Source organism: Peromyscus maniculatus, chromosome 4 (assembly GCF_049852395.1).
Source record: "Peromyscus maniculatus bairdii isolate BWxNUB_F1_BW_parent chromosome 4, HU_Pman_BW_mat_3.1, whole genome shotgun sequence".
Lineage (NCBI taxonomy): Eukaryota > Metazoa > Chordata > Mammalia > Rodentia > Cricetidae > Peromyscus > Peromyscus maniculatus.
Window position 1 is genome coordinate 14,558,256 of NC_134855.1, and position 24,053 is coordinate 14,582,308.

At 51.9% G+C, this 24,053-nt stretch overlaps 1 protein-coding gene across 11 annotated transcripts in view; it reads left to right on the plus strand.

Annotated features, from left to right (window-relative positions):
* The window catches only part of Ccdc187 (coiled-coil domain containing 187), a 52,558-nt gene extending 35,749 nt beyond the window's left edge, over positions 1 to 16,809 (plus strand). For 7 of the 11 annotated variants that reach the window (XM_076569193.1, XM_042275109.2, XM_042275113.2 and 4 more), the window contains 12 exons: positions 4,066 to 4,178; positions 4,647 to 4,840; positions 5,645 to 5,732; positions 6,319 to 6,465; positions 7,313 to 7,443; positions 9,236 to 9,393; positions 10,855 to 10,943; positions 11,166 to 11,235; positions 13,226 to 13,356; positions 13,702 to 13,796; positions 14,214 to 14,290; positions 14,762 to 16,809. In XM_076569193.1, coding sequence (XP_076425308.1) covers positions 4,066 to 4,178; positions 4,647 to 4,840; positions 5,645 to 5,732; positions 6,319 to 6,465; positions 7,313 to 7,443; positions 9,236 to 9,393; positions 10,855 to 10,943; positions 11,166 to 11,235; positions 13,226 to 13,356; positions 13,702 to 13,796; positions 14,214 to 14,290; positions 14,762 to 16,770 — 3,302 coding nt within the window. In that variant the 3' untranslated portion in view covers positions 16,771 to 16,809. The remainder of the gene's footprint in view (positions 1 to 4,065; positions 4,179 to 4,646; positions 4,841 to 5,644; positions 5,733 to 6,318; positions 6,466 to 7,312; positions 7,444 to 9,235; positions 9,394 to 10,854; positions 10,944 to 11,165; positions 11,236 to 13,225; positions 13,357 to 13,701; positions 13,797 to 14,213; positions 14,291 to 14,761) is intronic. The other 4 variants (XM_042275110.2, XM_076569195.1, XM_076569188.1 and 1 more) reach the window with 1 other exon arrangement.
* Positions 16,810 to 24,053: the final 7,244 nt, after the last annotated feature.

A 24,053-nucleotide genomic window follows, 5' to 3' on the forward strand; every position in this document is an offset into this window, starting at 1 on the left:
CTGTAGGCTTTTGTTGATCTCATGCTCAGGCTTTTGCTGGGATACGCCACATGTTCTGTTGGGTGAAACATCCTGCGATGCCAGTTAGAGCAGTTGGTGACAGATCGCTCACATCTACTGCATGCTTGTGGGCTGTTCCCTCATATCTACTGTTGGTGGGGTGGGGTGGGGGGCACACTACTTAAGTGTCAGATTGTGGCCTTGTCTAGTTCTCTGGGCAGTTCTATTAGTGCCATAGCACATGATCAACCTTCAGGATTCTGATGAGCTCTTGATGAACAGGGCACTTCAGTGTGCTTTGTCCTAAACTCCACTTCGTATGCAAGTTTTGGTTTTGGGGGGTTTTGAGGTGAGGGTTCTATGCTAGCATCTCACCTGGGGTCTCCTTGGCTGGCCTGGAACTCATCGGTAGATGAAGACTACCTTAACTTTCTGACCCTCCCCGCCTCTGCCTCCCAGGTGCTGGGGTTATAAATGTGCATCATTATGCCTGGTTATGCTGTGGCTTCATTCACACTAGGCATGCACATTACCACCTGAACCACAGCGCCTGCCCTCCAAAACATGCACTGACATCTGTAGACCATACCAGCTTTCCTGTGACTAGGGAAAAGGGCATCTCCCTCCCATACTCTTACTTTCTATTTGTGTCTTTGTATTTGAAGTGTGTTTCTTTTTTAATCCAGCCTCTGCCTTCTAATAGAGATGCTTATCCTATTTGCAGGGAGTGGGATTATCCTCAGAATTAGGTTTAAGTTGTTCACTTTGATATCCATTTTTCTTGTTCCTTCTATCTTTTATTTTCTTTTCCCTCCCACTTTATCCGTCTCCTTTTGTGTTAAATTTTGGTTTGATTTGTTGATACAGGGTTTCACTTGGTAACCAAGACTGGCCTGGAGCTATGTAGCCCAAGATGACCTCTAACTCATAACAGCCATTCTAATTCAGGCTCCCAGATGCTGAGGTTATATGTGTACACCCGTTTTATTTTATTTTATTTTTGTTTTGTTTTTTAAGGTTAGTGTGTGTGTGTGTGTGTGTGTGTGTGTGTGTGTGTGTGTGTGTGTGTGTGTGTGTTGCAGAGCCAGGGTCAAACCCCAGGCTTCCTGCATCCTTGACTGGCACTGAGCTATAGCCCCATTCTTAGGAAGCACAGTCCCACACCCCTAGTGTCGTCTTGCTTACTTTGCTCCGTGTGCACAGAACCCACCCCCAGGTCCCTTTGTTGCTTTGTGAGTTCTGTGTGTTCGCTCTGTCTGCTTTTCTGTTTTTCATGCAATTTTGTAATGAGAGTCTCTGGTTTCCTTCATGTTCATGTGCTGGGGGTTTGTTAAGATTTGGTGATCTGTGGGTTTATCACTTCAGATTTGGAAAACTTTCAGGTCTTCTTTTTGCAAATACCTTTTCTTCTTCCTCTCTTTTTCTGCAGGAATTTCGATTACCTGCATGGTAGGACACTTGATGCTGTGCATTCTTTCCTCAGCAAAGTGTAATCTGCCACTAATCAATGTGGTTTTTCATTTGAGTGTTTTAAAGGTTCACTTTGAAAATTCTATTCAGATCTTTTCTTCCGTCCTCCATAATTGTAATTACCCCTTATTTATTTGTTATTTTATGTGTATGGGTGTTTTGCTTACATATATGTTGTGTACCACTTACGTACATTACCTGGTATCTACAGAGGCCAAAAGAAGGCATCAGATCTCCTGGAACTGGACTTACAGACTGTTATGAGCTGCCATGTAGGTTCTGGGAATCTAACCCAAGTCTTCTAGAAGAGCAGCCAGTGCTCTTAACCACTGAGCCATCCCTCCAGTAAAGAGAACTTACCCTTTTAAACATATGAATACAATTCTGAAAACTTATTTTATATTTAAATTATTTTATATGTGTTTACTTAGGGGGGGCTGTATAACAGGGCCTGCATGTGGGAGGCAGATGACAACAGGAATTGGGTCCCCCTTTCCACCACATGGGTCCTGGGGATTGAACTCAGATCCTCAGCTGGGTGCTAACTTCTTTGATGACTTTAGTTGATGACTCCCTGCTGCTCTGCTTCCTGCTGGCTGTTGTGGATTCATTTCACCTTGGTGTAAGATACTCTTGTTTCTACACATGATGGTTAAAAAAGTAGTATTTTATTAATTCTTTGAAAATTTCAAGCTGTATTTTTGATCATATTCAAACCTGCTAAATCACTGAGATCCACCCCCCACCCTAACCACCCAGCTCACTCTCACATTCTCCATCCCCCCACAACACACACACACACACACACACACACACACACACACACACACACACACACACGAGTCTACTTTGTGCCCTCCCGGGTGTGGAGCCTTCCCTGGAGCTTGTGAACCTACCATGGTCACACCTTTAAAGAAAACCAATTCTTCCTTTCCCAGCAGCTGTCAAATGCCCACGGCAGCTCCGCTAGTGATTAGACTCCCTGCCCACCTCCCCCACCTTCACGCTAGAATTCTGTCTGGCTTGGGCTTGCACAGATCTTGTGCATGCCGCATCAACTGCGTGGGTTCATTTGTGCAACTGCCTTGCTGTATCCAGGAAACGCTGACCCCTTGTAGTGATCTACCCCTGGCTCTCAGAATCATTCTGCTCCTCTTTCACAATATCTCTGAGCCTGGAGGGGAGGATGTGATATTGCCATTCCACTTAGAGCTAAGCACTCTATAGTCTCTATATACACATTCTTTTTTAATGGTTTTTTTCAAGACAAGGTTTCTCTGTGTAGTTTTGGTGCCTGTCCTGGATCTCGCTCTGTAGACCAGGCTGGCCTTGAACTCACAGAGATCCGCCTGGCTCTGCCTCCCGAGTGCTGGGATTCAAGGTGTGCACCACCGCCGCCAGCTAGATACACATTCTTAAGCTTTGACCTCAGATGTAGTTACTGGACTTAATCTGATCCTTTTGGGTCTTGTTTCTGTAACTGGCCAGTTGGATCCAGATCACTACTAAGACTGGGGCTGATGAAACCTCCCAAACCAGGCAGGATGGTGTGTCCGTGTGCTGCCCAGTGATCCATGGGTCACAAGGTACAAAGCCCTCAGCCTCCTTCTGGATGCTTTTTAACCTGTACTGATCCAGTCTCTTCTCACTTGACAACCAGAGATGTTGAGTATTAGAAGCATAGAATCATGGGGTTCTCCTCTTTGTGGTTTCCTCTCTAATATACCATTCCATCAACCCTAGCTGTCTGTCTCCCCAGACTCAGTTCTGTCTCCTCTCCTGGGGATCTGCCTACCTCGGTTTGTTCTCTCTCTGCTGGAGCCTACCTCTCTTGGGAGCTTGTCGTTGGTCTTACCTCCTTTGTTTCTGTCGGTGAGCACTGTGCAGGGCTGTTGGTATCAAGTGTCTCAAAAATGCTCTTTCCTGTGTGTGAGAATGTATGTAAATATGTCTGTATAAAACACGCATTTTCAGATGTGATGGTGAGTCTAGTTCCTTCTGTCCTTTCTTGGTACGATGTCAAAAATATCCTTTAATTATTTTTAAGTAAAAAGCCTTTGGGGGCCAGACGTGGTGGTGTATGCCTTTAATCCCAGCACTCTGGAGGCAGATCTTTTTGAGTTCAAGGCCAGCCTTGAACAAATCGAGTTCCAGGACAGCCAGGGCTGTTATACAGAGAAATCCTGTCTTGGGGAGAAAAAAAAAAACCTCCTCTATGAAACCCACCACATCAGAGTGGTGGACAGGGGTCAGCAGCAAGGGAGCTGGGCTGGCAGGGAGTCTGGGCTCTGCTGTGTCCCTGTCCTGGCGTGGTGCCAGGCTTGGGACATCCTTCCCCCTCGGGCCTCAGTGTCTCCTTCTTCGAGAGCAAGGGCTGTTGTTCTGAGTACCTTGTGTTTGGCCTGGTTCTGTGTGCAGCTGTGGGTCCCATTTCAGAGCCTCTGTTTAGGGACCAAGAGTTCCAGCATTGCCTTGAGATCTGGTGTGAAGCTGTACGTCAGAGGTCAAGTGTGAACCTTTCACACCTCAGACATACTTCATTTGTGAGGCCCTCCTGCAGGAAAGGCCCTAAGCACATGTCACTGGTTCCCTCAGGACTCAACCTCGGCCTGCTTTCTCTCTCGGAGTTGGAGCCCGCGCAGCAGGACCCAGCCCCCTCCCAGCGGGCTCTAGCCAAGCTCTGCCTTTCAGATAGACCCACCTACAAGGTATAAAGAGTGGGGCACAGTTTTAAGGCTACATGATACTGGTGGTGGGTAGTGGGTCCCCACTGGCCCTGGTCTTGGGAGGGTCACCCTGTCATCCCATTGTCCATCTTTGCAGCTGCTCCTCCCACCCTGGTTGATAGCTGAGGGCCAGCATGACAACAGGGTGCTTTGGGCGGGGCTGTGCACAGCCCAGCCTGCCTTGCCAAAACTCTGCAGAGGATTAACAAGTGTCCTGCCTAGCTTGGGGTGGGTGTGAGTCCAGGATGATGAGGACCCTGCCTCCCCTCTGGGAGCCTACAGCCAGGAAGGGGTGCTTTGTCAAGAAGGGCACACCAGGAGGGAGATAAACTGGTGGGCGTTTAGGGAGGACGTCTCGGAGTCTGTGGCATCTTCCCGAGAGCTGGGACTGCGCCCAGCCCCTGAGAGGATCCAGTCGTGACAAGGCAAGGTTGCTCTTCCTCTCTGCAGTGGAGCACCGGGAGACCAGAGCCAGGGACAGAAAAGTCCAGAACCTTCCACCGCTTCACTATTGCAATGCTGGAGCAGAGTCTGAGAGATGAAGAGCTGCGTGCGCAGCACCAGGCTGCGGTGCTGCGACTGCGCGAGCTGGTGCTGGAGGAAAAAGCCCGTGCGGAGCTGACCTGCCTGGAGCATCAGATAGGGTGAGCTCGTGTTTGTGGCTGGCCCTGCTCCACCCCCGTCGGCGTACCCCCACCCCACCCACCCACCCCCCACACCTGGACACAGATGGAGAGAGATGGCTGCAGTGACCTGGGCAGCGATAGGTAAGATAGTCGAGGTCCCAAACAAAACTAAAGCAGGAAAACAGCCATTGACCCTGTCTCTGGGATGTCTGCAGTGCTTCCCGTGTGTCCCATAAGCTGGGGGCTTATGCTTCACATGCTGCTGCATGCAGGGAAGCCTCACATCACCACATAACCACCAACAGGTGGGCAGTGCAGATCATCAGCATTCTCTCGGCCTGTCCCCAATTACAGGCCTTTAGTGTGTGTCCAACGTTTTGCTATGACGAACACTGAGAAGTTGTTTCCTTAGAGTGATTTCTTAGACATAGGACTTCCATATAAGTGAGACCCATCCAGAAAACTCTAGGCCTTGCTGCGGCTGGCCTCCAAGGGTTCCTCTATTCACAGCCCGATACCACCCTGGCCATGACATGCTGGGGGTGGATTAGTCCTTGGTGCCAGTGGAGAACCCCTTGCCTGGATGTGGTCTGCAGGTGGGAGACTCTGTCCTCTCAGGCCTTCATGCCCTAGGCCATGAGACAATCATAAACATGGTGGGAGAGAAGAGTGACAGCCCAGGCTGAGGCCCCTGGGGCCCCCAGACTCTGCTCTGTGAGGGGATGTCTAGGTGTACCCAGCTGCGGGAGCCGTCCCTTTGTGGATCTCCCCCTCTCTCTGAACAGACTCTCAAGACTGCCGGTGGCTTTTCCCCTTCCCTAGGTGTCTGGGGATTGTAGGGCGTGAGGCATCACAGACCACTCTGCGGGAAAAGCAGCGACAAGCTCTCAGCAGGCTTGAGAAGGAGCGGGTAGGCATGGGCAAGGGGTGGTCACCCTGCAGCCCTCCCACTGCGGGGACCAGAATGCCCCTAATGCCCCAGAACATCCTTGAGCTCTCGCCACCCTCCAGTGATGCTCAGAACCGTGTGGTACCTGGAAGAGCCTGTGGTCCAAGGACTAGAAATCTAGGACGGCACATGGCCCTACATCCCTGGTTCTAAACCAGGCTTAGCCTGCTGCTAACTGTGGCCTGCAACAAGTAGCCTAGCCTCTGGGGGCTCAAGTCCCCGCTGAACAGCAGTGTGTGTTTCCTAGGTCTGGGGAGGCTTTTATAATAAAGGGGTGTTACAGAGGCAGGGCAGTGGAAGTCATTTGGTGCGTAAGTACCCCAACTTCCCTCCTGCCTCCAGCTGGTGCCTCCTGACCAAACTCAGAGCAGAGCGGTAGCTAAGAGGCTGAGCAGGGTGGGTCAGGCAAGAGGCCTGAGGAGGGGAGAGGAGGGAGGGAAGAGGAGGGAGGGGAGGGGAGGGCCAGGCAGCATGAGAGGCAGAGGCCCCTGGATGTCCCCTCCCTGCTCCGGTGTCCTAACTGGAATTTTCTCCTTTGGAACGTCAGAGGGAAATCCAGTACCTGAAGAAGGTGTACTTGTCCCTGCACCACGGCAGGAAGCAGCTCCTGCAGCATCAGCAGTCCATCCTCGATGTGCAGAGGTCCGTGGCCCACTTGCGGCAGGAGCTCCAGGCTCGAACCAAGCTGCTGCAGGTGGGCATGCCCAGCATCTTCATCCCGCCCCTTTGTGTCACACCTGCCACTCTTGGTGGAAAGGGCCTGGGACTGGGTAGACTGTGCTGGGGGAGAAGATGACCGGCCGGGGCCCCTGCAGAGGCACTCTGGGGGAAGAGCTAGACTTCCAAGCTATGGCAGTTATTACAGACCCAGGGTGGAAGAAAGGCCCTGTGGGAGGTGGAGAATCTAGCAGGAGGGAGAGAGGGATGGATGGAGGGAGGGAGAGAGGGATGGATGGATGGATGGATGGATGGATGGATGGAGAGTCTAGCTGGAGGAGGCCCAGGATACCACTCAGATGGGCCAGCAGTTGAGTAGCAGTGGGGACCTCTGTGTCCCTAACAGGCCTGGGGTGCACCGGAGAGGCCAGCCACTCAGACAGAACACCTGATAGCTGTCTGTGGAGCTGAGAGGGCGGATGGGTGAGGGCAAGGGAACCCTAGGCACTCGGCGCTCCCCATAACTCTGTAAGCAGAAGGACAGTGGCTCACCTTGAGGGTAGAGACAAAGATGGGTGAACTTCTCTCTGAAGCACCTGCCATAGGCCAACCTTCAGGAGAGGGGACTCTGGACTGCCTGACGCTAGAGTTCTCCATGCCTCTGGGCAACTTAGGGCAGAAGTTTGTCAGTAGGGGTATAGGCCTGATAAGGGACAGGACAGCTTGTTCCAGCTGGTGTCCACTCCTGTGGGAATGTGCCATCTGCAGTGCTGAGGGCGTCCTACGGTGGCCACTGCCATGTGCACCCGCCTCCTGCTTTTCCGAAAAGGGACTGACTGGCTGAATGTGGTCACACCAGGCTTGCCCTGTGGTATTTCTCCTAGAGTTCCAGCCCCAGCATCAAGGTCGCCTGGGAGGGGGTCTGCGACACAAGTCAGAAGACAGAGGGACATAGACCTGGAAGCCCCCAAAGCCACCACCCCGAGGAAATCTCTGAGAGCTCAGAAGTGGCAAAGTGAGTGGGTCAGGGTTGGAGTGAGGGGAGCTGGCCCTGGCACCTGCCACAATAAGCCTTGCGTGTATTTGCTTTCTGCTGTATGGTCCCATTCCACTCAGCTGCTCCAGGAGGATGGGAGGGTAGAAGGGCATGGGAGGACCAGATGTGCCTGAGCTCCAGGGGGATGGGAGGGTAGAAGGGCATGGGAGGACCAGACGTACCTGAGCTCCAGGGAAGAGCAAACAGCAGCCACAGGTACTGGCTCTGTGGTTGACAGGGACATGGGCACATGGAACTTCCTAAAGCACTTCTGTGAGGTGTGGAGTAACAGAGCACACAAACAGCCTGGCTTAGGGCAGCAGAAGGTGTGTATGTGACCACTCCAGCCTCTAGGACTATAGGGGTTGTTCTATGGCCAGCAGCAGCTGGACTCTGAGGCCTGGCCACCAAGGCCATTTGCAGCAAAAGGGGGTGAGGTCCCTGCCTGCGCTTGGAGGGGCATGAAGAGTGTCCCTTGACCACAGGCTGGTGGAAGGAACAGCAGGGCTTCTCCCATTAAGACCTTCCTGGCTTCCCCAGGCTGGAAACTGTAGCAGGCTTTCTTGAACCACCAGCCCACAAATCATGACACGGAGACTTATTATCAATGAGTGCTTGGCCTTATCTTATGCTTCTCCCACTAACTCTTAGAACATTATTTAACCTGTTTCCCTTCATCTACGTTTTTGCCTCAGGGCTTTTACCTTTCTTTCATTCATTCTGTACGTCCCACTTTTGCTGTTTTTTCTGTGGCTGGCTGGCAGCTGCCTGGCTGCCTGGCCGGCCCCAGGTGTCTCCCTTTTTTTCTCTCATTCTCTTCCCTCTCTGTTCTCTCTGCCCTCCAGCCCTGCCTATCCCTCTGCTGCCTAGCTATTGGCCGTTCAGCTTTTTATAGACCAATCAGGTGCTGTAGGCAGGCAAAGCAACACATCTTGACATGGTTAAACAAATGTAGCATAAACCAATGTAACACACCTTACATAGTTAAAATGACATTCCACAGAAGTAAACACTGTTCCACCCTGCCAAGCAGCACTGTAGGGGTGGGGTGATCTGGAGGGGGTTCTCATCTTGGCAGTCCCCTCTTCCTCAGGTACCCACCGCCAGCCCTGGGGAGGCTATCACCACCCAGGCCCTAGCCATTAGTTCCAGGGCTTCCCCCGCTCCGCCTTGAGGGTGGGGGTGGGGATTGAATAAGCTCACCTGTATGAATCAAGTGCTTCAGGCTGGCCTGCAAGAGGGGAGGTTTTCTAGAGCTTTCTCTGGTACCTCTCACCAGCCTTGGCAAGAACAGTCCCTCTGTGCCCTCCTCTCTGCTCCTGTCAGCAGGATGCAGGCCGGGCCGGGATAGCATGCCTATTCCTGGCCATGAACTTGGTCTACAGCACTTGATGTTGGTGAAAGTGCTGGGACTCAGAAGCCACCCTCAGGCAGAACCCTTCCTTTTGAACCTCTAGAGTTTCCCCAGGGTACCAAGAGCCAGGCCGGCTGGTTCACATGGGGGGCCCAGGCAACAAGGAGAAGGATCAGAGGCTCCTAGGCTCCATAGCCTCTCCTCCATTGGAGGCACAGGCCCTGCTTGGGAAGCTGCCGAGTGAACAGGGACCAGGACCCTGTCTTCTGCTTGGCCGCTGGCCAGAGCTGGCCCTGGATGTGGCTCAAGGTGGTTCTAGAGACAAGGGCTTGCTGAGTGTTTCGGTCAGGGATGGGCACCCTGGGTGGAACAGTGGGATGTGTACTCACATCTGTTCTACTGTGTGTTGCCCTGCAGCCTCCCTGAGCAGAAGGAAGGGACACCTCCCCAGACGACTCCAGTTGCAGATGAGCACCTGCAGCCTCGGAGGCTGCTGCAGCCTCGGAGGCTGAAGTGGGCAGATGTGACTCCTGGGACTGGAAGCCCACCTGTGGAGAGTGGGCATGACAACCAAGGTAGTTCAGGGCAGTGGCAGTGCCCAGCCCAGAACAGACAGTCGCTCAATCGGTCGGCCCCAGCCTTCTGTGGTGGCAGCATTAAGCTTGGGCTGAGACAGTCCGGCATACCAGGCCACCAGGCCAGTGTGTGACCTGGATTACCCAGGCCTCCGTGGGCACATCTGAGTTGCAGCAGAGTGCCCATTGGGCTGGCCCACAGGGGGGGCCTGCCCCTCGAAATACTCGGAGACACAGAACATGGGGTGCCACAGGGAGCTGCCCCGACAGCCTCTCCTGCTGTAGAGGGCTCCTGGCAGGTGCAGCTGCTCAGAGCTGATGTGGCCTGCCAGTCAGTGCAAGCCTGGGGCTGCCCATAGGCAGGTCAGAACACAAACCTGTCAAAGCAGCAAGACCTGGCCATGTCCCCCTGCTGCCAGGCAGGGATCAGGACTGAGCATGCCCTTCCCTGGCATAAAGGAGTTCGTTCTCCTGGTTCAGGGCAGAACCTCCAGGCAGAAACCTTAGCAGAAAGCAGTCTAACATGATTCCTGGCTGTCCCCATCTCACCATGGCCCAGCAGGTTTGCTCTCTGTCCCACTAGGAAGAATCCAGGAAAATGGGGGGGGGGCTGCCTCCAGCACACTCTGCCCCCATCAGCCCATGAGCTGCTGGTGTGACCGCTCGGCCTGTGCCTCATTCTGCCTCCATCCCTGTTGAAGGAAGGGATGTCCCCTCTCCCTGACCTTAGTCTTGCTCTATGATGAGATCAATGTCATTTTCGTTTCTGGAGGCTGCCACAATAGAATTCTGCAAAGTAGATGCTCAAACAAATGTATGCCCCACCCCCATTCTGGAGACCAGAAGTGGGAAATCTGTGTTCTCTTCAAAGGCTCCAGGGCAAGGCTCCTCTAGCTTCTTTTGGCTCCAGATGTCCCTAAATCTAAGGCTGTCTCCAGTCTCTGCCTCTCGGTGCCTGCCTCTTTTCTCCTGTGTCCACTTCCTCTCCCATCTCTTTTAGAGTTAGGACCTGCCCAACTCTAAGATGAGCTTGTCTGGAGATTCATAATTATATCTGCAATGGCCCTCTTACAAATACGGTCTTATTCCCAGGTTTGCAGGTTATGCATTGAGCATACTATCTTTAGACCCCAGAGTACCTAGGCACACAGTGTGGGGGACACAGGGTGGAGTTGGCCCCCTCGGACACTTGCATCTATGGTCAGCGATGCTGAAGAGGTTTGGGCATGGGGGCAGAGGACCCTTCAGCATTATGACCAGAACATGAGGCAGGTGTGGAGGGGAGAGTGTTAGAGCCGCAGTGGGGGCCCTAGGCTATGTGGAACTCTGGTCCTTAGAGATGGGGGAAGCAGTAGAAATCCTCACCTAACCTCCAAAGCAGCAAGCTGTGTGATGCGTCTTACGTCTGGGGTTCTACAGAGGCTGGACAGTGTGAGTGACCCCAGGAATTGTGTCTTTCAGGACCTGGAAAACAGCCTCACGTCTCTCCCCCTGGTCTGCTGCACTTGAGTTCTCTGGACCCTGAACATCAGAAACACCCAGTCTTTCCTGTATGCAGCCCTAAGGGAGCCCCTCTCCCCAGCCCTGCTGGCTTGGAAAACCTCCCCTACCATTCTGCCAGCCTGCCGCTTGATCTTGGTTGGGACTCCTGGGTGCCCATGTGCTAGCACCCTTGGTACTGGTGGCTCCTGGCCATCTTAGTCCTTGGAGTTCTGTCCCCAGGTGGCTCCCAGACTCTCTGATATATCTTTCCTTCTGTCTTGTTGATGCAGATCTTCAAGAAAGATGGCAGCCTAGCCTCTCAGCTGAAGCCACAGGAGGCCAAGGAACCGCCTCCTCCAGGTAATGCCCCGGAAACAGTCTGTGGGCCATCCCTGTGTGGATCTTTCCAGGAGCTTTCCCCACATCCGGTGGACCCTGTCCAAGGCTGGTATCCAGCGGTCAAGCAAGGACAGGGAGGTCCCCAGAGAAAAGTCGAAGAGGACGGATGCACGTGACCCCCTGCTGTGACCACGGACCCTTCATGGTAGAAGACTGGCCGACTCCATTGCCTGTGGGAGATGATTCGGCTGCTTCCTCTGGGGGCATTAAAGACAATACTTGGTCTGGTTGTTTTAGCTGTAGCTTTGTTTATCTAGACATTTCCAAGAGCTTAGAAACCAGCACAGTCAGAAGCATCTTATTAACAGACACCACAGATTTACATAAATCAAATTCCCAACTTTCTGAACGATGCACTTGGCCCTGAGGCCTCCCTGAGGGCAGAACTGATCTTGGGGGTGGGGTAGGAGAGTCCAGTTCTCTCTCTGGGGGTTGCCCTGGGGCTGACATTGAGGGATTGGCCTGGCTGGCCTGGCTGGCTCACAGTGAGTAGATGCCACCTCTGAGTTCCCCACTCCTGGGTCACAGCCCTGGGTTCCGAAGCTCCATCCCTCCACCCCCTACTCAGCCTCTACCCTCAGAAGCAAGAGGGATGCCAAATCTTGTCAGACTGTGCGGGATCAAGGCACTCTTCTCATTTGGGGCCAGAGAGAGTGCATTCCAAGTCAGTTAGGCTAAGAAGCAGCAAGGCCTTCCCAGTGCATTAAGATTATCCAGGAGAGTTAGGACAGGTGGGGTTCCCGGGGTCAAAGGTGATGGTGGGCAGGGGGCATGCAGAGCCCATTTCCATGGCTTTCCCGTCTGCTGGAGTCACGCCTCTGTTGGCTCTTGTTAGGGCTCTATGGACATTGTTAGGCCTGATGCCCCTCACCGTTCATGTTGCTCTCTTCTGCCCTGTGACCGTGTGTGTGTGTGTGTGTGTGTGTGTGTGTGTGTGTGTGTGTGTGTGTACTAGCTGTCATGTGTGGACTTCAGTGTGTACTGAAGTCAGCCAGTGCTTAGACCACACTCAGGGACCCTGTTGTCACTTGAGGTGAGTATGCTCGTTACCCACCCTGCAGGCGAAGAGCCTGGGGCCTGAGAACTAAAGTACCTAGACCGTGATGGTGGAGCTTGTTAGTGATGGTCCAGGATGCACCTGTCTGATCCAGGGCTAGCCACTCCCTAGTCAGAAGATGGTTCCTGCAAGGTTCTTGGGAACACCCTGGCGTGACCATTAGAGAAGTCCAGGGTCCTTCCTGCAATGACCCTGCCACCTCGGCCTTCATCCCAGGCTCTGGATGAGAGCTTAGGGCACCATAGCTCTGGTCCCATAGGCCAGTGGGCCTCAGGAGCCCAACAGTCTACCAGGGTCCAGGCAGGACTCAGATCTAGGTATACTCTGGCTCTGCTGGGCACTGCTTTGGGCCACTTGTCTGGCCTTTTAGCTTGCCATGAAAGACCATGCCATGTCCAAGGCCTACCCTTACCTGAGTGCCCACGCCCCTCACAGTACTAGAGGGCCTCAGCATAGTGCTGAGACAAGGAAGGGAACAGCTCTGGCAAGGGTTCCCCGCCACTTGTGGGAGGTCCCCAAAGGAGGGAAGGAGGGCTGTAAGGTTTTGTTTTCTGAGACAAGGCTGTAAACCAGGTTGGCCTGGGACTCCTAGAGATCAGCCTGCCTTTGCCTCCCAAGTGCTTGTGTTCAAGTGTGTGCCACCCACCTGACAATAGGGATGCAAATTTAAAATGGTTTTTCCATGTGCTTTCCCCCCAGGACTTCACATCACTCATTATCCAACAGGATGATTTGGGAAACACAATCACATCTTTTAGGTGCTCACACACACACATCAAATGCCACAGTCAAGTCTTGCATCCGTTTTGAATTTTCAGATATTTTTCCTGGGAGCCACTGCTTTGCCTTTCTGCATCTATGCATGCCAGCGTTCACAGTCTGCTTGTCCCACAGGCGACCTACAGACCAAGCCCGGTGCAGCTTGGGCAGTGGAGAGACAGCCTGCAGACAGCCATGCTTGGAGCTTGCATGGCGAGTGTGGGCAGTCCCTAAGTGGAGATGGTCCTGGTCCTGAGGAAGCCAGAGTGAGTCAGGGTGTGGCCATGTGCCGTCTGCAGGCTATGGCTTGCTATGTGGCCTCAAGGGGCTGCCTTGTACATCACAGGAGGCTGTCCCAGGATGAGGGCTCAGGGCGCGTTCCAGGCAGTTCATACGGTTCTGCAAGTTGCGGGTTCTATGGCTCTCACCTCACACTCAACGCTTGGGCAGAAAGAAAGTCTTCCCAGGGAGAAAGGAGATGTGATGATTGGGATCTTTGGGGCCCTCTTCAAGGGTCCCTTTAGTCTCAGGAAGCACAGCCTTTGATCCCCAGTGGAGGAGGTGGGAGAGGGCCTAATGGATATCTTACTTTTCTAATGTGTTTCCTGCAGGTGGCTGAAAACAGAACAAATCAAGGGCTAGGTGTTTCCAGAAGCCCCAAGGGCGGACACCAGGGAGAGACACATTGGCAGCCAGAGCAGCAAAGGTGTGGAGCATGGGTAGGGTAAGGCACTGAGGCATGGAGACAGGTCTTAGCATCTGGGACCTCTCAATGCCTAGACTCCTCCCCACCCCTCCTGGACTGTGCCCAGCTGCATACCACTGGCTCTGATTCCTTCTTGGTATCAAAGTTGTTGCCCAATGAAGGGCCAAGTTGGAGCTGGGGGACACAGGTGTCTGGAAGTGTCCCCACCTGCCACCTGATCAAGGTGACTTGTGGTCAGATGTCGCCCCCATCCCCCACCCCCCATCCCAGGTAACCCTGTGTGGCAATGGTGGTTTCAATGGTGGGTGATTGGCAGGGCTGTTCATAAGAGTGTGTCATGGGGGTCAATGACTGTGAGCCCTGGGGCAAGGGCAACTGGAAGCAAGACTCCTTCCCCAGCTCACCATGTGCTTGCAGGAGAGAAGCCTGTCAACAGGAGAACCCGGACATCCCCTCCACCCACCTGGACACTGACCAGAAGGCTGTTTCCCCAGGTGAGGTTCCCATCCCTTTAGGACCCCTACCGCCACCCCAGGGCTATTCAAAGACCATTAAGTCTTCACTTAGAGGCTATCCAAAACCAGGTCTTAGATCAAAGTGAGGCTTTTGTGAAGGCGTATTGCCCTGTCCTCCATACTGCCTGGCTGGGATGGGGGAACCCTGCTGACCCTTTCCCCTAGGGCTGCAGGCTGAGTCTAAAACTTCAAAACAAGCCAAACAGAGCCAACCACCACCTCTAACAACAGCTGAGGTGGTATAGGCTGAGTCCAGACACTCAGGGACAGCCACGTGTGACCCACAAGTAGGGAAGGGACTGGAACAGTTACCTAGGGGTTGTAACTGGTACCAGTGCCCTTTTTAGTGTCTTCTGTTAGAACATCTTTTCAGTTTGGGACTGCTTCTGGTATAGTCTACCATGTAGCGTGTGGCGACTGTGAGACACTCCCTAATTCAATCCATCTCAGCAGCTCCTGTGGCCAGTGAGGAGGAGGCACAGCCGGCCTGGCACCCCGACAGCCCTCCGTCCCAGCCTGCTGCCATCTTGGATGTGTGTTCTGAGTCTGTTTCTAGTAGCTTCTCAGGGTCTTCAGAAGCCCCTGCCGTATCCCTCACCCCTTCAGCAGGCTCATCAAGCAGCCTTTCCTGTTCATCTCTCCAGGAGTTTCAGAAGGCCACAGCCACCCTAGTCCAACTTTCTAACAGTTCCACATCCCTGTCTAACTTGGAGGCTGAAGATACTCTGCCTGCAGATCCCCGTTGGTCTAGGGAGCTTTCTGCTCATGATTCCTGGGAGAAACCTGGCCTGCCTCCATTCTGGGACCTCCACCAGGGACTTCCGCCGCTGGAGGGGCCTCCTGAGGATGTAGGTCAAGTGACCCTGCAGAGACTGGAAGGCAGTGAGGCCAGACTCCTGAGTGGCTTCTCTGAGGAGGCAGCTGTGGCGGGAGGCTCAGAGCCAGGGTACAACTTCACTCAGGCAGGCTGGCCATTGTCGTTCCCACATGCCCCTTCCCCAAGATTGGGGTCCGAGTTGTCCGAGTCCTCCAGCCAAATCTGGGATGAGAACCTTGAGGAGCCCAGCCCTTGTGCTGAGCCACCCTCAGGATGCTCCTTGCCTGCAAATGATTCTTTGGACCTGGAAGGCAGTGGAGGACTCCATGCCACTCTTCCCTCCCCGGGGCCTGGGGAAGAACAAGAAGCTTCCAGAACCAGTAGGAGCCTGACTGGTGCATCAAATACAGGGGAAACCAGGCAGATGTCCCCGGTGGCCACTTTCACAGTGTTCCCACCCCAGATCCCTTCTATCAGTGACTCGACTCTGCCACTGTCCTTTCCTCTGGACACTTCCACCTCTGGAAGGGCAGGTCTCAGCAAAGCAAAGATGCCTACTGAGGCCTCAGCTGGCTACCAGGGGGAACCCCATGATGCTGATACTAATCCATCCATACAGAGGAAGTCCCTACAGGCCTTGCCTGATCCTAAGGCTGCCATGACCCTGAAGGCTCCTTCTGAGGACAGCGCTCCCCTTGTCACAGAGGTAGCCAGTCCGTCATATGTAGATGGAGTCCTGACTGAAATACTGTCTCCTGTGGATGAGGAACTATCTTATGGCAGTGGGGACCTTCCATCCTCCATCCACAGGGACACTCGCCTCCCTCCACCACCTCCTTCTCCCCAAGCAAAGAGTGACATCAATGAGCCCAACCCCAGCTCAGAAGACTTCCCTTCCCCACCTGAGGAGGCCATGTTTCCAGGTGACTCACTGGACACCCTAGGGGAGGATACATCCATTACTGTTGAAGACATGTCCTCCTTATCTGAGGAGGCTCTGGAGGAAGCCCTTTCCCTGGGGCCCCAGAAGTCAGGGCACTGCCTAGGAGCATCTGGGCAAGATGGAAGCCTGAATGACTCAAGTTCAACATCTCCCTTGAGTAATTGGGTAGTCAGTGCCCCTGAGACATCCCCAAGACTGCCAGCTCAGCCCCTGAGTCCATCCCCAGTGGCTTGTGTGACCAGAAAGAATCTTGAGGAGGCCTCAGGCAGTCAAGGTGGACCTTGGGAAGCAGCACCGTGCTTCAAGAGTGCAGAGCACCAGCTAGTTACAGAACACCTTTTAGACAGAAGAGCAGCCATATCCTCACCCTCCTGGTCTGCACCCTCTGAAAGCCCATCCCCGGGCCCAGTGCCCTCAGTGGCCAGTGGCCAGGCTGAATCCTCCAAGCACACTAGTAAGAAGGAGAGGGAAGGCCAGAGCTGCTGGACAGAGGGCCAGCCCAAGCTCCAGGATTTGTTGGACAGACAGGAGCTCTGTAGGAGAGACTCGGCTTTTGACCCTGCCTCTGGTACCTGTGTGGATCTTCCAGGGACAGGAGATGCTGGGCCAGTGGATGTGGTGTCCACCCAACTCAGCAGGAGGATCTTGTGTGACTCTCTGGCTGCACTGTCAGGGTTGGCCCCTGGAGACAACCCCTAGGGGTGTGCTCCGAAATGATAGGAACGCATAGACATCTGACATGTGACTCTGTGTGTGTGTTATCTGTGTGTCTGTCTGTTTGTGCCTGTGTGTGTGTGTGTGTCTGTCTGTCTGTATACACAAGAACCTGATTTGAGGGACCTGGTCTTCCCATTGTCATACAGAATGTTCACACTGCACCAGGCTGGCAGGATAGTTATCTGAAACAATCAATAGTCATGAGATTCTCTCATGCCCAGAGTATCCCAGCTTCTATCAGGCTCTCAAAGGGTCCAAACCTCAGTGATTGAGGCATGCACAGCCAAGGCTATGTAGGATGGTGTCCAGTGGCTGCCCAAGGAAAGCGCAGGAGGTCAGAGGCTCCAGCTAGAACGAGGTAGTGTGGGAGTCAGTGATGCCAAGGGGGAAAAGTAGTGTTGGAGGCCACCAAGCGGAGAAGTGATCAGAGTACATGGAGGATCTGTCCTGGGCTTTGTCTCAGCCTGTAAATACCCAATGTTCACCTACCTTTAACGTGTGTGTGCGCGCGCATGTGTGCAAGTGCACTTGGATTCCCAGAAGAGGGTGTCACAGCTGGAGTTAAGGTGGTTGAGAGCCATCTGATATGGGTGCTGGGAATTGAACTTAGGTCCTCTGGAAGAGCAGGAAACACTCTTTTTTTAAAAAATATTTATTATGTATCGAGTGTTCTGCCTGCATGTATCCCTGCAGACCAGAAGAGGGCACCAGATCTCATTACAGATGATTGTGAGCCACCATGTGGTTGCTGGGAATTGAACTCAGGACCTTTGGAAGAGTTGCCAGTGCTCTTAACTGCTGAGCCATCTCTCCAGCCCCAGGAAACAGTCTTAATCACTAAGCCATCTCTCCAGGTCTTGACTTTAAAAAACATTGTGTGTGTGTGCATGTGTGCATGCCATGGTCCCTGTGTGGAGGCTAGACAACTTTTGGGAATTGGTTCCTTCTGCAGTGGTTTCTAGGGATCAAACTCAGCTCGCCAGGCTCGCATGGCGAGTGCTTTTACAGGCTGAGGTATCTGTCTCATTTGTTTGTTTTTGAACGTGGGTTAATGGGAACTGAATGTAGGTCCTCATACTTTCAGGGCAAATGCTTAATCAGCTGAGATATCTCTTCAGTCCCATCTGGATCTTGCTGTTTCCAACAGATTGCTTGTGGCTGAGGGACATTTGTTCATCTTGTGGAGATGGGGAGCAGATAACTGGTCACCCTTGACAAGCAAGGCTTAGGGCTTGTCCCCAGGGGTTTAGGGTCTCTCCTGGTCTTGTGATATTTTTTGCTTTCATAGGGCTTACTGGGACACTAAGTTTCTCAGAAACACAGTGACTAGGATCCAAAAAGACATCTTGTCCCTTGTAGGCTGGGCTGACTAGAGAAAGGCCTAGACGGCCTCCTTTATTCCCTGGGGGCCTTTCAGGACAGAATGAACAGAGTGGTTCTTGAAATGTGGGCAGGTGACACAGTTGGCTTTTGTATAAGGAAGCAGTGGCCATTCTCCCCCAGAATGCCTTCTTCCCTCAGGACTCGCATCCAAGGACTTGTTGATCCAACCACACAGGATTTGCTGCGTGGAAGGAAGCCAACGGCTTAATCATAAGAATGAGACCAGCTTGCAGAGCCAAGGGCCTCAGCCAGCTGGGGGCTGGGCTCACGGGAGCCCAGGGAGTGGAGAGGCCCTGGGGTGGGCTCCTATAGTCAGTCCCCCAGGAGAACAGAACATTGGGGGCTCGTATAAGGGTGAGGACAGGCCACTAAACAGTGACTTCTGCCAGGTGCCACCTTCACCTCCCTCAGGGGACTCTGGTGTATTCCTGAGGGAGAACAGGCTGCCTGCCACTCACTCCTGGCAGCCGGGTGTTACCCCACAACTGTATCCCGACCAATTGTAGTCTCGGGTGCTGGTGGACAGCCGCAGACAACAGAAACCTCTGCTTTTTTAGCTGCACGGAGGCTTTTCTGGGGCCCAGAGCATTAGGGGGATGGGCTGTCCCCTGACTAGATGCCCATGCAGGTGGGGGTGTCCTGATGCATCTTATTTGTGCAGCTTTCTGTCTCCTTGTCTTTAGTGCCCTGGGGTAGCAGCACTGTGTGTATGTGTTTGTGTATGCCTGGGTTTTGCTCTGTACCCAGGTTAGCTTTGAACTCATGTAAATCTCTCTGCCTCAGCCTCCCTCCCGAGTACTAGGATTGTAGACATGAGCTGCCACACACCTCAAAGGAAGTGGCTTTTACACAAACCTGGAAGTCTTTCGGAAGAAGCAGCTTTTGAATCTGTTTTCTGAATCAGGCTTGGGCAGGATCCCATGGGATGGAGCTCACATACATGCTTAGAACCCCCAGAGGTTGCTTGCCTTAAATCAGCATGTACAGTGTGTGCATGTTTGTATATACATGGGTGTGCGTATCTAATCATCTATCATCCATCCTTTTGTTTTTATTTCTTGTTTATTGATGTATATTCACTGTTCTCTTGCTGGGTCTCATAGAGACATTGTCTCCCAAGTGCATCATGTACTCTGACTGTATTCATCCTCTGCCCTGTCCTTTCTCCCTTCCTCCCCACCTCCCCTTCTTTCCCTCAGTCTTGCTTACATCTTATTTTAATCCTTAAACACTATGCTTAAGAATAATCTGTGCCGATGAAACTGTTTTATCTCCATGAAAAGTCTGGGTCACTGCGTTCGTGTTTAGCTCAGTATCATGGGAAATTATGCACATAAAAGAAGTTGAAAGCCGGGCGGTGGTGGCGTACGCCTTTAATCCCAGCACTCGGAAGGCAGAGCCAGGCGGATCTCTGTGAGTTCGAGGCCAGCCTGGACTACCAAGTGAGTTCCAGGAAAAGGCGCAAAGCTACACGGAGAAACCCTGTCTCGAAAAACCAAAAAAAAAAAAAAAAGAAGTTGAACACTTCATGTGGTAGCTAGGTAATATGTGTGTTTTTGTTTTATATATCAGTTTTTAAAAATTAAAAAAATACTTGAGTAAAGTCTAAAATATGAAGAAATTATCTTCAGAAAATGGTTTTTGTTTTCATTTTTATACTTCTGTATATACTAAGGTATCCCCCCTGCCAACCAGGATTGAGGCTTGGGCCAAGGCTTGGCACAAAACTAGGAAAACTTGCTAACACTGAACCATCCCCAGCCCCTTTTCACTTATTTGTTTTAACATTCATTTACTTGTATGTGTGTGGGTGCCGCAGTGTCTGCGTATGGCCATAGAAGAACTGCCAGTCAGTTCTCTCCTTCTACCACGTGGGGGTGGTGGATCAAACTCAGGTCATCAGGTTTAGCAGCAAGCACCAATACATCCCTTTTACTTCTTCTCAGCACCTGGAGAGAGAAACCAAGACCTGGAGGGACAGGTTCTTACTGAGCTCCCAGGCTGGCCTTGAATTCACTCTAGCCCAAGCGACCTCGAACTTGCAATCCTCCTTTCTCAGCCTCCTGAGTAGCGCAGGTCTGCATTACCGTGCTCAGCCATCTTACATTTTTAACACTTTTTTTCCAGTGTTGGGAATGGAATATAGGGCCTAGTATAGAGCTAGTGAAGTGCAATCCTATGAGTCCTGTGCCCCGCCCACCACCACCCCTGCCCATCTGATCTCCTTTTAAAACTTTATTCACAAAGGATTATTTTTATTTTATGTGTGTGACTATCTTGTCTGCATGAATGTATGTGTACCATGGGTGTGCCTTGGTACCTGCAGAGGTCAGAAGAGGGTTTGCATCCCTGGAACTGGAGTCACAAACAGCTGTGAGCCACCACGTGGGTGCTGGGAATCAAATCCTGGTCCTCAAAAGCAACAGGTACTCTTAACTGCTGAGCCATCTCTCCAGACTCTTCTAATTAAATGGCTTTAAAAAAAATTTTTTTTTTTGTTTTTGTGGGTTTTTTTTTTCTTAAGACAGGGTTTCTCTGTGTAACAACCCTAACTGTCCTGCAACTCATTCTATAGACAAGGCTGGCCTTGAACTCACAGAGATCTGCCTTTGTCTCATCCTATAAATGTCCAGTGTTCACCTATGTCTGGCAGTCATGGGTGAGAGTCTCTCATGCCCATTACAGGATGGCTGTGTCTGTATTCCCTGGGCAGAGTGTCCACTTTCTATCAGGCTCTTGAAGTGCTGGGATTAAAGGTATGCACCACAACCGATAAACTTCTAATCAAATTTTATTGATTATAATCCACATATCATAGTTTTCTTTTAAAAATGTACATACTAGGCCGGGCGGTGGTGGCGCACGCCTTTAATCCCAGCACTCGGGAGGCAGAGGCAGGTGGATCTCTGTGAGTTCGAGGCCAGCCTGGGCTACCAAGTGAGTTCCAGGAAAGGCGCAAAGCTACACAGAGAAACCCTGTCTCAAAAAACCAAAAAAAAAAAAAAAAAAAAAAAAAAAATGTACATACTAGTGACTTTTAATACACTCACAAAATTGTGCAACTAGTTATTTCTTGAATGAGAAGGCCCCTTGTGGGTGCGGATTATTGATAGATGAGCATCCTGCTAGGCTTAGGGACATGTGAGTCCAGGGCTGATCCATTCAGGGCTTCTCCCACCCATGCTCAGACGCCCAACTGTAAGGCATTATCTCCTCTGACTAGCTTATGGCCTCTGGGGAACCCACATTCAACAGGCAGGTGGAACGGGAAAGCCCCCTTGGGGGCAAGCCATCAGATCCGTCCTGCCTCTGCTGCAGGCTTTGGTGGTGGTTTCCAGGCCACTTACAATTCCTTTGGGCCCCTGCTATGAAGTAGGATCCCTTTCCCAACAGCCCCTTGCAGACCCACAGTTCACTTGGCCTCAGGGGCATCCCAGCCTCTTAGTCCAGTGAGCTCTCAGCAAGCCAACTTTCGTGCAGTAGGCCCAGCGAACGCTTGGCTCCAGGGATCTGCCAGCTAAGCTCCTGCACCAGGTTTCCCAGCTGGTGCCAGAGCGCAGAAGAGGTTTGGTCCAGTCAGGGAATATGCACTCTTTGGTGTATATAATTTTAAGACACATTTCTGACCTACAGCTTTCCTATTGACTGCCCTGTGGTTTTTTGGAATGAATTAGTCTGTAATCCTTTACTTGTTTTTTTTTTCTATTTATTGCTAACCTCTTTGGATTTATGAGGCTGAGTGAGGAGAATTATGTATTTTACACACGTTTGGCATGGCAATAAATCTCCCCCATCAAAACCTTGTAAACTTGCCTCAAATTCCACAGCAGCCCCTTGCCCCTGCCCAGTCTTAGTTTCATGGGGGTTGGTGCTGAAAGCTAGGCATATTAGGGCTATACACACAATACAGCTAGGATCTCCCCAGAGCCACCTCCCCTGGGTACAGAGCAGGTGCAGCATGCTTTAGCCTTGGCACAGTGTCCTTGAAGGGAAGCTGGTGATGGGAAACTAATGAGAATCAGACCAGGCTTTCTGAAGACTGCTGTAGCTGCAGGAGCCAAGCCATGAAATTACTCTTGTGGGCGGAGAGAAAGTATATCCACAGAAAGTGCTAGACACGCTTTATCTAGCTAGCATGTGTGCGAGCAGAGCGCTTTGGCATTCAGACGTATTGACCCTGGTGAGGCTTCAGCCCAAGGTCCCTCCCTCCAAGGTCTCAGGCTGTACCCGCCCTGGTTCTGATCCTCTGTAACCACTTGGGCCAATAAATCTTGACATGAGCCTCAGGAGAAGCCATTATTTTTCATAGAAAATAGGTATTTCTCTGTTAACCTGTGCCTTTGATTTTCCTGTCATCTGTCTCTGTCAGAGCCCTGCTAAGCAGTCCCCTTGGACCATGCTTTCAACTTTCCACATGCCAAACTGTCACCCAACGTCCCCAAGCCCCTAGGGCTTCATGCCCAGCTCCACCATGACAGCCACTCTCATAAAAACAAGTGGATGAGAGCCAAAGACTCCCTGGATCACAGAGCATTCTCACTGCGCCTCTCGTCTGAGCCCTGGAGTCTAGTTGCCGTGGGCTGGGAGTAGAGTGGATTTGTCATCACTGAGACACAGTTGCAGCAATAGACACAGCCCATGTGGTTCCCAGCAACCCGAGGAGTCTCCTTTTCCTTCAACGATTTCCATCCAGATCACAGCAGAACCTTGACTTTGCCATCGATAACAATTTCAGGATTAGCCTGACCGTAGTGGAGTTCTTTAGGAAGAAAGTAACAAAAACTTCATCGGAGTGATTTAATAGAGAAATGCTCAGAGAAAGAATAGGGCACACCTAAGCCTGGGTGTCGGCTTCTCAAAGGAGAGTCATATCTAAGTGGTTTAGCAATAGCTGTGTATAGGATTTTGGAAGCTGTCAGAGTTTCTTGCTCAACAGGTTCCTAAGGGATTCTCCCTTTCTCTCTTTCCCCCTTTCAATAAGTGAGATTATAGGATGGTTCTGATGGCACTTTGGATGGGATTACAATCTGTTAAAAACAAAACAAAACAAAAACCTTGGGCCACAAGGGGTTTAAGACACATCTTTTCTTGTCAATGGGGTTCCTTGTGAGATTCCTAGAAACTTGCAGGTTTAGGTTGAGAACACTTAAACATGGCTTGCTGCTACTTTAACATCCTTGTTTGGAAAATGTTGTGTCTGTGTCAGCAAATGTTAATTGCATTGGAATTCTTTTTTTAAAAAAGATTTTATTTATTTATTATGTATACAGAAGAGAGCGCCAGATCTCATTACAGATGGTTGTGAGCCACCATGTGGTTGCTGGGAATTGAACTCAGGACCTCTGGAAGAGCAGTCAGTGCTCTTAACCTCTGAGCCATCTCTCCAGCCTGCATTGGAATTCTTGATTGTCAGCTGGAGAGAGGCTTCAGCCAGACTCCAGAATCCCTTCCTCATATCCCCATGGGTTTCCCCATCCCACCCTGCCTGCCTCAGACCTTCTTGCCTTCTGGGTAGAGTTGGGACCTGAAGCCCAGGCTCTCCTGCCTCAGGCAGGCCTTGTCCAGATCGTTCCTACACACCAGCTCAGGCACAAGCAGACGGTCCCCTCCTGCCTGCTTCCATATCAGTCTCTGTGGTTCCTGGTCCTGCTTACCCACCCTTTGGGGGCCATTAAACACCAAACAGCGTCTCTGCGTCGTCTCCCGACCAGTGTCTCTCTCCCTTTGCCTCACGCAATCCCCACAGCCCTCCACCCCATGCTTGCAGAACCCAGTCAGAAGCCAGCCATGGTGTCTGTAAAATGGGACACATGTACGCACGAACACACACCAGCCTTTTCCTGACCCTGTGGCTCACCTGCACGGAGGTTTTGCCCTCAGCT